This window comes from Etheostoma spectabile, chromosome 6 (assembly GCF_008692095.1).
Source record: "Etheostoma spectabile isolate EspeVRDwgs_2016 chromosome 6, UIUC_Espe_1.0, whole genome shotgun sequence".
NCBI classification, from domain to species: Eukaryota; Metazoa; Chordata; class Actinopteri; order Perciformes; family Percidae; genus Etheostoma; species Etheostoma spectabile.
In genome coordinates, this window is record NC_045738.1 from 1852745 (window position 1) to 1868841 (window position 16097).

Consider the following 16097-nt stretch of genomic DNA (forward strand, 5'->3'; position numbering starts at 1 on the left):
ACTCGCTGAGCAAATTCAAATTGTGCTCTTGTGAGAACTCTGGAATACCAGGGTACATTACTCCCACGATCCTCTTCTTGTTTTTAGACAGCACAAAATGGCATTACCGTAGATGTACTATGGGACTTGATAATACACAAACTGCACTTTATTTACTGATGACTCATCAATAGCGTGATGGGGATTAGTCTACCACTGCATCAGCTACTGTTCATTAGCCTCTCTTAATAAAGCTGTGCTGCTGTATAGATTAGTGGGTCTTCACTGGTTTGGTTCACAACAAAAAACTCTGCTTCCTCTCATCTCGTGATGTGAGGTACAAACACATAATCGAGAACTCTACATGCCCTTTTCAGACTGTTCAACTCGTCAAGAGTCAAGAAACTACAAATATTATATTGGGTCATGAGCAAAACAGCAATTATTTCATAAATAAATATTACTACTAGCACAATATGGAAGGAATATATGTATTTCACAGCCCTTTAATCACCTTGAGACCTTCAGAAGTCATCTTGCAGCCACCTTGGGGGCTCCCAGCCCTTGGATTATGAATCACTGATATGGAAAATAGAATATCCATTACTATTTTACACCTGTGACCTTCACCTCTACTCTTTTCTCCTTTGTATTGCAGCGGTACAGTGTGGGAACCCAGCCACACCTGCTCATGGCCGTATTTCCCGTGTGGATGGCACAACCTTCTCTCACTCCATCGTGTATTCTTGTATGGAGGGTTATTTTCTCACTGGTGCGCCCACACGCCAGTGTCTGGCAAATAGCACGTGGTCTGGATCGGCTCCAAATTGCACAAGTGAGTTTTACATGCACAGAATACCAGAGCACAATTCAGTGTTTCTTGGTTGATCACATTTAGCTCAGACACCCTTACACCTACATTGGCAGTCACAGATTTCTTTATGGTTTGTTTCAGAAATAGAAAGAAAAATAAAGATAGGATGAGGAAGATTGGGCAACTCCAGTTGGTGCATGGTAGTGAGTCGCTGGTGACCAATTACACATGTCCATGTATGCCAATCACATTAATTGTCGGCTGTGATCCTGTTTAATCAAATTAAACATGTAATTTATACTGTAAAGCAGAAAAAACCTTTGAAAAGAATGAAGACAGACAGGACTGAAGATGATTTTGTTCCCTATTTCTGCCAAAAGGAGGCGCTCTGAATGATCAACAATAATGCCAAAATGGCGTATAAGATTTCAAATAGCACATAAATCTTTTTCGAGCCTTCTCTCACTGCCAAGCGTCAAAACTGTCAGGCAGTTTTTTATTGTCTGGATCTCAGTAAATGAGCCTTGCAGTAATTAAGAAGTATGCCAATCTATATTCAATTTGCACACGGATGACTATCAAACAAAATTACACATTGTTCTTCTCTCTGAAAATTGCCATATTCTCTATTCCTCATTCTTTTTGCATGTTATTGAATCACAAGAAAAGAAATGGTATGAGCAATAATTTTTGAAATGAACAAGTCTGGAGAGATATACACAGGGAGGGATGGAGAAGGAGAGCGAGATTAAAAATTGGATTGAATAATAATGATCAAACATGCAGAAAGGCAGAAAAGCTTTATTGGCTCTTTTCCCCACTTTTAAGCCTACTTATCACCAAACGTGTTAGTTATTCTCCTGTGTGCTATCACTTCACATTACATTTTAGTGGTCAGCCCAGGGCCATCAACATCAACAAGATGCCAAGATTGGCTCTGTGTGCCTTCATTAAGGAGGTAATCATTTTCACGGTTCATGGGTAATCGATCATGTAAGTTACCGGATCTAAGTCACACAACATTCTCAAGAGGAGAGAGAAAAGTTCTTGTTTTATTTATTTATTTTTTAACACTCTTGATAGTTGATAAATGAAATTTATAGAGCGTGTAGGGAGGGTAAGTAATTGGCTGAAATTTACTAGGGAAGAGACTTGCCCAAAAAAGTCATAGATAAAATAAACTGTAAACACTGATTATTCAGGAAGACTATTTTCCTTGTAACATGTTGATGCGTATCTAATCTCTTAGTTTTTAGTAATTTCTCTTCTCAATTTATTTCATCTCTCCTCGAGTTGAAAGGGTCCTTGTGGTTGTGGGGTTGGGGGAAAGTATTATGTGAAGACATCAGAGCAGTAACCAGTTACCAGGAGTAACCAGTTAGATGTCTGCCATAATCTGATTCTCCAGTATCTTTTAAATGAGCAAAACAGTATCCTAATTCTTGCATCTAAAATACGTTAAAAAAAAGTCCAAAGCCGGACTAAAACAGGATGGGAAAAAGGAAAAAACTCGTTATTATGCTGCATATGTAGTACGTCACTAACACACCTGAAATGTGTCAGCATGATTTAAATATATGATCTAGTTGTGGATAAACAGAGGTCTGTTTACTGACCAACTGCATTTGAATGCAGGTTTTACTGGGAGCAGGTTATTGCAGTGCATGTAAACTCCTTTTATTTTGTGCCTTAATATGATTTCTTCTAGTAACCTGTTTTTTCTGAAGCAAGTAAATGTACAAAATGATAAAGCTGTAGAGTTGATTTTGAGTTATTGAAGTCAACAGCCTGCAGCTTCTCTGCATTGTGCTGACAGACTGGGTTTTTCACAGATAGACAGCCACACGTTAACATTTATGTACACACAATACTTTTTCTGTCTCTCTTCTAATAATACCACTTTTCCACATCCACACGAGATGTTTCTAGTTGATATCAATTAAAATGTGCATCTGCTGTCTTTCAATCACGCCAGCTGCTTCTGGCTTATGTTTGAGACACATGTTTACAGTGCATATGGAAAGTGATGTAGGGTGACACTGTGAAATGATGGAAAAGACTTCATACATGACAAATCCGATGACTTTAGATTAAATGCAGCTTTATTCAAACAATGAACAGACTTTCATGAAAGGAAGACTAGTTGACATGCAATCAGATGCACTGCCCAAAGTTTCTATTAAATCTAAGAAAAACCCATACACTTTATAGTTGCTAGGACCTCCCTTCTGGACACACTTATTCATGCCATCCTGACTGGTAAGGTTCCTATCATCAGTCCGACACCACTGTCCTGTGGGCCTCTGACTAAGGTCATTGATGAACATACCTAGGTGTTATTCCCAACTCTATTACAGCTACTATATCAGGTCCTCTTCCTGTCATGATCTCAGACCCCCCAACATCTGGATCCTGACCAATCTTCTCACGTATCGTGCCCATTTCCCATGAACCCACTGAATCTTCAGTTCCCGGAAGAAAGGTCCCTTTCATGAAATACTTTAGAGAAGATATAAAAATATGAAAATGTATTTGGATACCTGCAGAAGGAATATTCAACCTATCGGCAAGTAATCACAGCGCTTCACTCTTTCCAAATTTTCTTATGTTACAGCTTTATTCCAACATTCCAACAATAAATTTACTTTTTCCTCAAAATTTAACACATAATACCCCATAATAACAACTTAAAAAAAAAATTTTAAGATTTTTGCAAATTTACTAAAAATTAAAAGAAAATGAAGAAATCACTTGACATAAGTAGTCACAGCTTTTGCAATCAAGCTCAAAATTGAGCTCAGGTGCATTCTGTTTCCAGGCACACACCTGTCTGAGGTCCCACAGTTAACAGTGCATGAATTTGAAGGAATTGTCTGTAGACCTTCGAGACAGGATTATCTCGAGGCACAGATCTTGAGAAAGGTACAGAAACATTTCTGCTGCTTTAAAGGTCCCAATGAGCACATCATCCGTAAACGGAAGAAGTTTGGAACCACCAGGACTCTTCCTAGAGCTAGCCGTCCCTCTAAACTGAGTGATTGGGGGAGAAGGGCTTTAGTTAGGGAGGTGACCAATAACCCAGTGGTCACTCAGAGCTCCAGGGGTTCCTCTGTGAAAAAAAGGAAAACATTCCAGAAGGACAGCCATCGTTGCAGCACTCCACCAATCAGGCATGTATGGTTGATTGGCAAGACAGAAGCCACTCCTTAGAATCAGGCACATAATAGCCCTCCCAGGAGTTTGCCAAAAGACACCTGAAAGCCTCTCAGACCATAAGAAACAAAATTCTCTGGTCTGGTGAGACAAAGATCGAGCCCTTTTGCGTGAATGCCAAGTGTTATTTTTGGAGGACACCCGGCCCCGCTCATCACCTGGCCAATACCATCCTTACATTGAAGCAAGGTGGTGGAAGCATCATGTTGTGGGGATGTTTTTTGGCGGCAGGAACTGGGAGTCTTGTCAGGATTGAGGGAAAGATGAATGCAGGAATGTAAGAGACATCCTGGAAGAAAACCTGCTCCGGAGATCTCTTGACCTCAGACTGGGGCGACAGTTAATCTTTCAACAGGACAACAACCCTAAGCAAACAGGCGAGATACCAAAGCAGTGGCTTCAGGACAACTCTGTGAATGTCCTAGAGTGGCCCAGCCAGAGCCCAGACTTGAATCCCATTAAACATCTCTGGAGGGATCTGAAAATGGCAGAGCACCGACCTCCCCATCCAACCTGATGGAGCTCCAGAGAGGAAGGGGCAAAACTGGCCAAAGATAGGTGTGCCAAGCTTGTGGCTTCATATTCAAAAAGACTTGAGGCTGTTATCGCTGCCAAAGGTGCCACGACAAAATATTGATTAAAGGCTGTGAATACTTACTTTCATACTTTATTTTTAATACATTTCCAAAGATTTAATTTTTTTTTTTTTGAATTGTAGAATTGAGAGGGAAAAATGTATTGAATGCATTTTGGAATAAGGCTGTAACATAACAAAATGTGGAAAAAGTGAAGCGCTGTGAATACTTTCTATATGCACTGTAATTCAAGACAAAGTGTTTCAGTGTAATTTTACCGTACGTACACACCGCCACCGACTTGAGCTGCAAAAAAGCTCTGGCCGCCCGACAAGGAGCTTGCCAAAAAGTACGGGGAAGCTTTGTGACGCTTTGGCCGCTCTGATGTGGCGGCGTTTTCTGTTCGACCGGGAGAAGCGCACGCAGCCACGGCCAATACACTGACACTAGAAACCTTTATAAATTACATATATAATGACAGAAGTTGTATTAATTGGTCGCAAAGGGGTCTGTTAGCAGTTAGCTCGCTCGTTAGCGCTGAGCCATAGCGGCATGCAGGAGAGCGAGAGCGCGCCGACTGATCTAGTGACCCGTGCCGGACTTCACTGTGAGCGGATATGACCGGCAGGTAGCGTTAACTTGTTCCTATGTACAAACAACGTTATATTATAAACGAAAGGTAACCAGCAACGGCGATTATGAGCTTGTCCTCAGAATTAATGTTTTGGTAGGAACGAAAGATTACATCGTATGTTTCTCCAGGATCAGCCAGCGTGAAGGACGTCTATATTCCGATTGGCGGCTGGCGTTAGCCGCTGCTTGCCGCTGAACCGCGTCATAGCTCATTACCATAAAGTTGAAAAATTTCAACTTTCTGATTGACGCTCAAAACGCCCAAAACGCGACGCCGACAGATTTGCCGCTCCTTGCAGCTGAGAGAAGCCGGCTTCCATTGAAAATGAATGACTTCCGGTATCTTTAGACGCTCAAGTCGGTGGCGGTGTGAACGTACGGTTAGAGGCTCAGGGTCAAAATGAATTGAGGACCTATAATACGGCAAACAAAAAAAACTGATGTACAGCCACTCAAAAAATGTGCACATACATATACTGTCATGGGCTATTTTCCATTCAGCTTAAACACTCCCAAGAAACTCCAGGACACAGTTGATTAATTTCCATAAAGTTTACTGGGAACTTTGTGAAACTGCAATACAATACAATGAGAAGTCTGTATTATAAAACAAACTCAAATGCACAGTATTAGTGTGAATAGCGCCGCTTAGCTTACATGGCGCTGTAGCCTATATAACACATATAGCACAGTTATAGCTAGCAAAACAGCTAACAGCAAGAAACATAAGCTAACTGCCTAGCAAAAACGATTTAGCTTCTTAGCTGCCTCAATATGGTTACAAACTAACAATGAGCAATAACCTAACGTTACACAATGAGAAATACTTACAGACGTTGCCTTAGCAAAAGGGGAGAAGGAAAAGCGATCCACTCAGAGGCAGACAACTGGTAGAGCTCACACATTCCTGTAGCTGATTACCGCATGGCAATTTTACTTCCTGTTTCCCAACATGCACTGGTACTGTGTTGCTATGGTTACAAAGGTAAACAAACCACTCTAAACTGCTGAAACAAAATAGTTTTTTTTTTAGCAACATGACATATACAATACATACACTAAAGCAGTGGTGGAAGTTAACTAAGTACATTTACTGAAGTAAAGTACAAATACCTCAAATTTGTAATTAAAGGGATACTTTGACAATTTTTAATCCAGGTCTGTCATTTTTGTGTAGACAGGATGTTCGATACAATTGTTACAACTTTAGTTACTTGTTACTTTACAGATTAAGATTTCTGCATATGAAACATACAAAGAGCCTTTAAAATGTTTCCTTATAAATAGAACTACCCAAGTATATGCATCTAAGTGCAGCTGAAACGATCAGTTGATTAATACCTTAGCCGAGTGACAGAAAATTGTAAACTCTTTATCGTTTAAGTAATTTTTCATGTAACAACTTGAATGCTGGTTGGACAAATATAAACATGGTGAAGGTGATATTTAGTCTGTCACTGCAGTCATGACTTAAAAGAGCTTTCATTCTACTGCACTGCCTGCTTTTAATTGAACATTTATTCACAACCAATGTTAGCGAATAGCTGTGAGGATTTTACCAGTTAAATGTTTTGGTTGAAGTGACACGTTTTTATGTTCCAGTGTTTTGCCTGTGGTTTATTTGTGACTTTTCTTAATTTGTAAAATAAACATTTGATCACAAAAAAAATGTTTTGGTTGAGGTCACTCAACAAGCTTTTAAAAAATGGATGTCATGTAAATAATTGTACTTACGGAAAAAAGTATATGGTTGTTTAATTATAAATCTTCTAATATTTCTGGCTAAAGTCGGTATGGAATGATGGCTGTGTAATGCACCTGACTGGAAACCAGAATTAAACTAAGTAACAAGGATATTGTTTATAAATAGACTAATAAATAGTTTTCTGTTTTTATAAAATACTGTCTGCATGGACAGATACCACTTTACGTGTGAGTGCGAAAGTATGTTCTTTTATGGATTGGGTGAACTGACCCAAAAAACATGAGTTCAGTACCCACAAGACCAAGAAAGTCCAAGACATTAGCTGAGGCCGACAGGTCAGTTTATCTATTACACATATTAGTTCCATAAAATGCAGAGAGCAGTGCATAAAGAAAAGTAAAATAAAAATCATGCACTCCTTTATGAGTCACTGTGTATCAAACATCAAATTTATCAGTGGCAACTGTACTGCAATTAAATTATTTGACAAAGATTCAGGGTGCAGGAACCGCTGAGGCGAATGTAGTATGGAATTCAGATAACAAATAACGGTAACAGCCATATAACCTGTGCCATCCATCAGATTCACATCAAGGCTGGACAGTTAACCATACATTTCACCATATTTCCTGCAAGTTATTGTCTTACCTGTTAGTGTTTAAGTTGTGTGTGAATTGAAAGAAGCTACATCTAGAATTAGATTAAATTATACAACCAAGCAAAAACGAAATGAGAACAAACTCAAAACCTCAGCTGGTAATCTCTGTGCTCACAACTAGCAGCGCTCTTGATGTTTTTTGTCGGGGATTCAAAGTTAGTGTCACCCAGCGATGATAAATATGCTCAAGTGTTGAGGTCCTTGGCAGTTGCTGAAAATAAACAAACAGAAATTAATTTAAGGGAATTACTGGGACAGCAATATGCATCAAACTGGCGTCTTACATTAAGGTGAAAAAGTCAGGATTGATTCTAGTCACAAATTAGGGCTGTAAGATTAGAAAGATGTTCATGAAAAAGCAATTAAATAGAGGTTGGCAACTTATAATTCCGTCAGAGATAGCACTAGGTTAAGACCTGAAATTGTAGTGGGCCAGCTTTCAACCATCTGTTTACTTTCAAGAAATTCTGCCATGAGAAATAGCTAAGAACATTCATGTAAAAAGAAGTGACTGAACCAAAAAAACAACTTGGGGAGAGAAGCCCCCCCAAACATGATTATTTTGACTGGGTTTCTAAAATAATAATAAACCAAGATCTCTAAATAAGGACAATGGTGCATTTTAGAAAGGGGTATGCTTTGATTGCTTGGTCATAGACTAATGTGGCTACAGCTCTATCATGAACTCATGTCACTATTTCCTATCTTCAAAAAACTAAACATCATAACAGAAGCCTTGAAAATCATTGTTTAGTTGTTTTTATTGCCCAGCATGCGCATATGCAGAGGCAATTTAATTTGAAAAAATGATGCACGGAAGCACAGATGATACCTTGTGTTTACCTTGATAAAATTATGCACAACCAACACAAGGTTGCTACACAAAAACCACACACATCTTTGTGTGTCATGCAGTTTGTGTTACATTTTTGTATGGAAATGTACAGTGGCTTTTTAAATGCAGATTGAGCAATTGTATGTATATTAATGCTGTCCTGGGAAAACCGTGATATTCTCATATTTGGGAATTTTTAAGTTTTCTGGTTAAATAAATGTTCATAGAATTCTTTTGTATTAGGCAAATTCCGTCTAAAAACCCATTGCATCATCTAACAAATGCATTACCACAAAGCTTATAGCAAGGCTGTTGTGAGTTTTTGTCACAGGACAAATCAAGCAGATGAAGGGTTGTTTGAGTTAGGGTTAAAAATACTGTACTGTGCACTGAACACAATTTGTAACTGTTGAAATTAAGAGTTAACATAGGTAAAAGACAATTATTTTACTATAATGGTAATAAATAAATGCTGGTAAAGGATTGTGAACTGAGGTCCGGTACCCTCTGATTTTGTAATGCTCTTATTTGGTGAGCCATTTTCATAATGCCCAACTGTATTTAGCACAGCTTTTTAAAATTTTTGAACCAAATATGTGGCTAAGAGTATAATTATTAATCACACCCACCCTGTGCTTACTTAAGAACCCCTCTTAAACTCCCCTCTTTCTTCAAAATGCTCAGGTACATTTTGTTTAATAAACAGTAATTTCATATTTCAGTTCAGTATGTGTTGTTCACCATTTAAACCATTTAGGATGATTTCTGATGCAAGTTCCTTATGTTTGACCACCAATATCAGTGATCACCTGTGGAGACCCTGGTATTCCAGCGAATGGACTTAGATTCGGTGATGACGTCATGGTGGGCCAGAATGTGACGTTCATGTGTCAGCCGGGGTATGTGATTATAGGAGGGGACACCGCTGTCACAAGGACCTGCACCAACAATGGCTCCTGGAGTGGCACCATGCCAGTATGCCAAGGTAAGTACCAACCACAAATGCACACAGACGCATATACTGCATCGTACACATGCTGCAGTAGACAGTCAACCTTGATAACCATCAGACCGTGCTGTAACAACCTTGGCACGCTAGCACACTGTCACGTACACTATAGAGTGCATGCTTACACCCTGAGATCTAATGAGATTTGCAAGCAAGGTGACACAGAACTTCCTATGTGGTCAGATAGTGTCATATTGTTCACGTCAGTGTGCTGATAACGTAAGTACCAACAAAACATAAGGTTAAATGTCTACAGACAGACACCCACTCTCACAAATGCATATTCAGGCACATATATTGCATATAAACATACACATGAACAATGTTTTTTTCTGTATTATGTCCAGTGCATTCCTACATTACAAAAGTAGGCTTTCTGAAAAAAAAATTAGAGCCCTTGATCTAGGACAGTTATTCCACCTACAACTGCATCTACAGTTGCACCTGTGGTGGCACAGAGCCAAGACTTAAAGTTCCACTGACACCTGATGATGGATGGCTAAAAAGTCCTCTTCATCACAACAACAATCCCTCTAATTGTACTCCCAACAGTTAATCATTGGCTGCCTCTTTCTAAAAGTTTGTGCACACTCTATTGGCTTGATTAACATCAAAGTTAGGAAATCCCCTAAGAAGACTTAGTTGTTATATGCCTATCAGCACTACATCACTATATGATTTATGACGCTTGAGTGGAGGCATAGATTAGCATGCCTGCCATTGACACCCAAAAGTACGTATTGCAGGGAAGATTAACTTGTGCAGCAAACAGTTCAAAAGTAAACCAAGAAAGGGAAGAGCCCACAAGGCAAATGGTGGCTTATGTTGCTAAGGAACTGTTCACAGGCTGCTGTCTCAGTTACAGAAAGGAAAGCTGGCGTTGTATTTGCCTTTTAAAAAATGGGAATTTGAGAGACTGACATGCACACAGACAAACAAAACATGTGGGAGAAATATGCACAGCAAAGTTAGAGAAAGGCAAACGCATACATTCTTTGAAAGGGAATGAGTATCAGGGATTGTAAAAACATGATGCTTGTTGTATATAATGGTTGTCTCTGTATATATATATATATATATATATAGAATGCTGTAATTGACCAGAAGTCGCCTGTCATCGCTTTTCCTTAGTTCAATCCGTGGGGAGCTGGGATTTTAGACCGCACGCTTCTTGCCCTCCTCACCCCCAAATTCCACAGGATGCGGAACAGCTGCGGAGTCATTTGGTTTCCATTTAAGTCAATGTGTGTGTACTTCCACTGTCGGTGGCAATCCGCAGCAGATATGCAGAGCAATATGTGTGTTCTGCACTTGTATATACGCAGAGCAATTCAGCACACAGTAGTGCTGGACAAGAAGTCAAGCACAGAAACAAAATAAAACATTGTTAATTTTCAAAATAAAATACTGTGTTCACTGCTGATCATATTTCCCTGCACTACACCTTGAAAACACAGCACAGAGTTGTTTCCTCTCTATTCCTCTGGATGGAAACACACTGTTGTTGGTTTTGTGGTTCTATTCTACATGAATTTGCGAGATCTCGTGGGTCCTCAAGACTTCAGCTGGCAGTTGTGGTTGCAGCCGTTCCGCAACAAATCCGGACCTGGTGGGTGTTGACGGACGGCGGAGCACGCAGCCGACACGCAGCGGAGCCGATCCGCAGCCGTTCCGCATCCTGTGGAATTTGGAGGTCAGGCTCCCTGTAGAACCTTGACTCGAAGTTTACAACATCCAAACTGACATTTATTGGTAGTATTTCATGGGTGTGTTTCATTTTTAATACTCCCTGTTCTGTGGTATGTTGAAGTTGTTGGATGAATAGATGGTTGCACAACTGTTACCCAAGGCAGTTTAAACGAAAAGAGAGACAGCGGGCGTGTGTGTATACGTGCACACATGTGTGCATAAAAGTGTGTGAAGCTCCTAACCTCCGAGCCCTAATCCTTGACAGCTACCGCAACAGCTAAGGCACTCAGCCCTGGTGCAGCTACGCTTGATGGGTGTGGTATGGAGAGGAGGAAAACTCTAGAGCTTAGCCGTCCTCATCCCACCCGCATCATGCATGCATACATTCACATGGGGGTATTAAATTACGCAAATGTATCTCTCATGCATGCTTTGGCACAGATGCTTACACGCCTTCATGTTTGCACCTACCACCGCTGCCTGAGTGCTGTCAGATCGTACTCACCTGCCTCCTTTTGCTCTCGCCACTGCTCTCCCTTTTCCAATTGTATTTAGTTGTCTCATGGGGTTAATGAATAACAGAAAGGCAAGAGAGAGGAGTTTGATTACTAAGAGTGTTTGTTCTATATTAATTTTTGTGATTCCTCAGTGTATTAAGGAGTGCAGAGGCTTTATACTTTACTTTCTCCTCTTTTGATTGTTTTCCTCTTCTTTGGTCTAATTCTAAGACTAGAACAAGCAATAGAGCAGCTCACTTGTAATCACAGCTTTTTTGTCATCTCGCTTGATCTAGATCTTAAAAAAGGACTGAGAACATTTCTATTTTCTCGCATCTGAGACGAAAAACAATGCCTCTTCCAATAAGATCAGTTGCGTTTTTCTTCTGAATGATTGGGTTCAAGTTGAAGGTGCAGCGGTTCAGGCAGCATGAGCTGCTTGAAATTGTCATGATGCGCGACATCTGTGATCTTTTCATAGATTTGGATGATGTGCCGCATGGATATGAGGGGGGGGTGGGGGGGTTATGTGTGCCGACACTCTGCATAATTTTGCACATAATGTGTTTGCATCAGTGCCCACCACCCTGCGTACACACACTGCCGATGACACATCCTAAGCCTTGCCCGGCAAGGATTCAGTTTGAATCCCAGGTTTGGTGTGTTCAGCTAAGAGGCACTAATGCTGCTTAGAACTACTTAGGAAAATAAGGACACGCTCACTCGTCCCATTCAGTTCTGCCTGCCACCCGTGCCTTTTTTATTTTTATTTTTTCATTTATTTAAAGTCATTTTTGATGCAGTTCTTATGGGATTAGTGGCCCTACTGTTCTAATCAGTGTAATTTGCCCATAGTACTTGCACATGTGCACTCACACATTCTCCCTCCCTCTTTCTTTTTCTTTCCCTCTCTCTTTCTTACTTTCACACAGACATACTGTAGGGAGACACACATACACACCCAAATCAACCTTCTACTTTACAACATCCAGCTTGGCTTTTTAAAGAGGTATTTCAGAATGAAGTGCCTTTTTTTTTCTGGGGCTCCAGAGCGGCAACATGAAAATCCCAAATTGAAGGCACTCTTTACTAACTCATTACCATCAAAGAGAAATCATTTCAAGTGAACTTGTTTCTCCTTGAGAACTTGAGAAAGAAAATTACATTACCAAACAAAACATTAAAAAACAGATGGCAAAATGGTGGTTTTGTATGGTTTTGCCTTTAACTTTGATTCACTATTCATCATGGCCTAAATACCTTTCCACATATAGCATACATCTAAAGCATATATACTGTATACTGCTGCAACATGTCCATATGGAAATCCTTTTGGATCCACTGCCAACCAAGAACAAAAGATGGTTCCACCTTGGAGAGAATATGTGAATATTCCACAGTGGCTTGCTCCACATTTACTTTAAGTTGTTGTGTGGAAAAAAAAAATCTATCTAAACTTCATGAGGCAAGAAAGTTGTCTATCATGTGTCTACCTTATATTAACACTGTCACTGTCAAGAAAACATACGTAATTTAAAATTTTAACCGTGATACAGTGTAAATCCTACCTTAAATTGAATTTAACTATAAATTGAAATGAAATCGGTAACACTTTATAATAACCGTCATTAATAAATGGTCAATTGAAATTCATCTTTAGTTAATTGTCATTAACTGTTAGTCAGCTATTTAATATTGAGATCTTGCATCCAAATTAGTTGCCTTTATTCTCATTTTAAATATATAATTGTATATATAAAATAATTTAAATTTCATAAATATGTCTTATTCTGGTCGTCAGCAATGGTGTTTTAGTTAAGTGACTGACTATATTTTAAAATTATAAATTTTAGAAACAGTGCTGGTTTGGAGGTGGGGAGTGGTGCTCTGGAAATGAAAAGAAAGGTAAATTGAAGTAGGTGGGAAGAAGGCGGCGGTCATGGAAGTGTCCAGTGGTCTGGTAATCTCACGTCTGTGCCCCAGGTGGGAGCTAGTCCAACTTGCTTTAGCCAAGTCTTTGTCTTTTTTAATGATGCCTGTGAATGCTGTGGGTGCTTGTGACTCTTTTCATTGTCATGCCCAAAGTCAAGATGTTATATCTTTGTCATGCCTATGTTGTTGTTTTGCTGAAACACTAAAGCTTAATTTGAGAGCCAGAATGTTTACATTACACTTTAAGTAACTGGATTTGTAAACTCAACATCTGATCTTGCCAGACAACCTGACTTCAATTTGCAGATCTTTAAGTGTTTTGGCACGCATGTGTATGTCTTACAAAAAGAGAGATTTTGGGAAATGATGGGTGTTGAGGGAGGATAGTAATGGTATAAAACAACTGCTATAATTTATTCACATCCCTAAAACCTATCCGCGTTCCCACGGGTTCATCTCCAAGTGTGTCAGAACAAACTCCAAGCTTAATTATGCATTCATTTATTACATTTGTTGAACAGAAAAGTTTATGGTTTACACAGACACAAGATGTCCTCTGATTTCTCACAGAAATAATTCAGTATACTCCAAACAGAAACGGCAAAAAATTCCCATGCAGTAACAATCAAAACACAAACCATTTCTCTTATAATCCACATTCTGTCATAATCCACATTATATAGAACTGTGAATTTGTGCCACCTCTATTGCCTCTTATCTGTAAATTAGCACTATAATTTGAAGCATCCAGTGCAATAATAGATTTGACAAAACATGTTCATGTTTAACCTTCATGAAAAAGCTATCTTCAGTCTCTTTTTTTGTGTCTGGAAAAAAAGAAAAGCCTTCCGGGCATTTTATCATTCTGGATATAAATGGAAAGATAAAACCTGTAAAAATGACAATTTATTTGGATTAATAGTGGGTTCATTACAATGTTTAATACACCACTACACCCTCTTATCACCGCAACCTCAATTTATCAAACTAGATTAGAAGTGGAAAGACCCAGGATATAGCCATATCCCTGTAAATCCACATAAATCCTAGTAATTATCTCCAAGCTTTAACATTGTCTGTTGTTCTAGAGTTACACCCAATAGCTGTTTTGTTTTAATTGTACAAAGCAATGTTTTTTTAAGGATCTTTTCTGATCTTTCATGCTTGTGTCCAGGGCTGTAGAACCGCTTTTTCTCAAGACCACTGAATTGATGTTCTTGCTTTAATTCGTATTTTGACTTGGACTTGTCTTGAAGTGACCACATTCCCACAAAAGATATTTTGAGTGGGATGCCATACACAGTACTGTCTATGCACAGTAGCTCAAAACTATTAAGGATTGAAATCAACTCTAACTCCTTCATGATTGCTGTCGACCCCACTTTGACATTGGAAATGTCTACAAGCTGTCTACTATTTATTTGTATTATAGAGTTGGAGTATTTTAAATTTGATATATATTTTTGGGGCCGGATAACTCTGTCTTGTTTTGGTTTCAGCTCCACTATCTTTTGTATTTTGGTCTTGATTCAAACTTTACTGGACCTGTTTTGTGCATTGATTGTACTCCGATAAGCTTATCCTGACTGTGACTGTGTCCTCACTACCCCCACAGTGGTGACATGTCCTACACCTCCACCCATACCCAATGGTCTCCTGGAGGGCTCAGTCCTGGAGTGGGGTACCAGCGTGAGCTACAGCTGTCTAGCTGGCTATGAGCTGTCCTTCCCCGCTGTGCTCACCTGCACAGGCAATGGCACATGGAGTGGTGATCTGCCTCAGTGCTTGCGTAAGTCACCATTTTGTACTTCCTTGACAATTATAACGATAATTAAAGAGGTCTTCAGAGGAAGTCGTCTCATGTTTAGACTGAAATGGTCTCAGTGACATTTCTGTTGCTGTCTGGGAAAAAAGGTAAGTAAAATGTTGAACTCATAATTACAAAATTACATCCTGTTGCTTTTGATCATCGATTTATCATACATATTACCATTTGAAAGTAAAGCCAAAAGATTCTACCTTGCCTCATTTATTTGACTGTGAAATCACCGCTGTGCATTGATGTGTGGAAAACATGGAATTCTGAGAGGTGTAATAATCCAGTCAGACAAATTCCTAACAGTGAACAAATGTATTTGGGGAAGTCATAAAATAACAGGTACTTTTTCTTAACCTGACATGCATGTTTTACAACTTTGCTCTTACATTCAATACATTTGTATTAAGCTTTTTATTTGCTCTGAGGCAAGCACCTTCTGCCACTTTGCTGCTTGCCCCTTTAGAGGCTATTTCAAGTTAATTAAAATGATGAAAGTCATGAATAAGTCATGGAATTTAACATCAGGGCTTACTATAGGTGGAAAAGCTGAATTACGATTTAAATATAATAAGACAGTCTTGCAGAGATACAGAACAGGGATTATTAGTGTTGCACTTTGTTTCAACGTCCAGGCGTCTCATTTATAAACGTTGCGTAAGCACAAACGTGGCTGAAAATGTGTGTACGCCACTTCAATGCAAAGGTTGTGATTTATAAAAAAAAAAAAACTTAATGAAAA

General features: G+C 39.3%; 1 protein-coding gene across 2 annotated transcripts in view; it reads left to right on the forward strand.

Moving 5' to 3' along the window:
* LOC116690735 (CUB and sushi domain-containing protein 3) overlaps positions 1-16097 on the forward strand; it is a 286959-nt gene that overhangs the window by 246183 nt on the left and 24679 nt on the right. For both annotated transcript variants that reach the window (XM_032517890.1, XM_032517891.1), the window contains exons 58-60: positions 638-814; positions 9215-9397; positions 15155-15328. In XM_032517890.1, the coding sequence (XP_032373781.1) occupies positions 638-814; positions 9215-9397; positions 15155-15328 (534 nt within the window). The remainder of the gene's footprint in view (positions 1-637; positions 815-9214; positions 9398-15154; positions 15329-16097) is intronic.